General features: G+C 46.5%; 1 protein-coding gene across 1 annotated transcript in view; it reads right to left on the bottom strand.

Moving 5' to 3' along the window:
* Positions 1 to 209: 209 nt before the first annotated feature.
* The window catches only part of LOC112075569 (uncharacterized), a 2274-nt gene continuing 1610 nt past the window's right edge, over positions 210 to 873 (bottom strand). Inside the window, exons 5-6 of the mRNA XM_070440961.1 lie at positions 534 to 602; positions 210 to 311 (exon numbers count right to left, since the gene is read on the bottom strand). Coding sequence (XP_070297062.1) covers positions 210 to 311; positions 534 to 602 — 171 coding nt within the window. The remainder of the gene's footprint in view (positions 312 to 533; positions 603 to 873) is intronic.

Here is an 873-nt window from a genome sequence, read left to right as displayed (position 1 = left end):
TTCCACCTTTTGTCTATTCATTTGCACAACAGATGTGAAATTTATGTCAATCAGTGTTGCTTCCTAAGTGGACAGTTTGATTTCACAGAAGTGGTGATTGACTTGGAGTTACATTGTGTTGTTTAATGTTCCCTTTATTTTTTTGAGCAGTTATTTTCTTCAAGTATACAATATTTTCAGTTATGGAAAAACATTTTTACAGCGCCACATCAGGTGGTCTGGGTGTTGGGCAGAACCCCTAGGTCCTGGAGAACAGGTATATGGAGGACATCAGGTGGGTCCAGGTCTGGGTGTTGGCAGAACCCTAGGTCCTGGAGAACAGGTAATAGAGGACATCAGGTGGGTCTGGGTTGTTGGCGAACCCCTAGGTCCTGGAGAGGTAATAGGAGGATCAGGTGGGTCTGGGTGTTGGGTAGAACCCCTAGGTCCTGGAGAACAGGTAATGAAGGACATCAGGGTGGGTTGGGTGTTGGCAGAACCCTAGGTCCTGGGAACAGTATAGAGGATCAGGTGGGTCTGGGTGTTGGACAGACCCCTATGGTCTTGGAGAACAGGTAATAGAGGACAATCAGTGGTCTGGTGTTGGGCAGAACCCCTAGGTCCTGGAGAACGGAGTTAAAGGAACAGGGTAGGAGACAGAGAACATAAACAAGCAAACACACAGGTTACACTTTACAGTGAGAACTGTGATGGATTAGTGCAGTGTTTAAAATGGGATATGTACTTTTCAACACTTCTGGAAAGATCACTACTCAGAGCTGGTCCCCCTCCGACTCAGAGCACAGAGAATCAGACTGATCCAAAACTCACTGGTTCTGGTAGTGATACTTCCTGGGAGGCTCAAGTCGATGGTCCTAAAGTAATTTGGAGGAT

The sequence above is a fragment of the Salvelinus sp. IW2-2015 genome, unplaced genomic scaffold, assembly GCF_002910315.2.
Source record: "Salvelinus sp. IW2-2015 unplaced genomic scaffold, ASM291031v2 Un_scaffold3239, whole genome shotgun sequence".
NCBI lineage: Eukaryota > Metazoa > Chordata > Actinopteri > Salmoniformes > Salmonidae > Salvelinus > Salvelinus sp. IW2-2015.
This window is presented reverse-complemented; position numbering and strand designations above follow the sequence as displayed.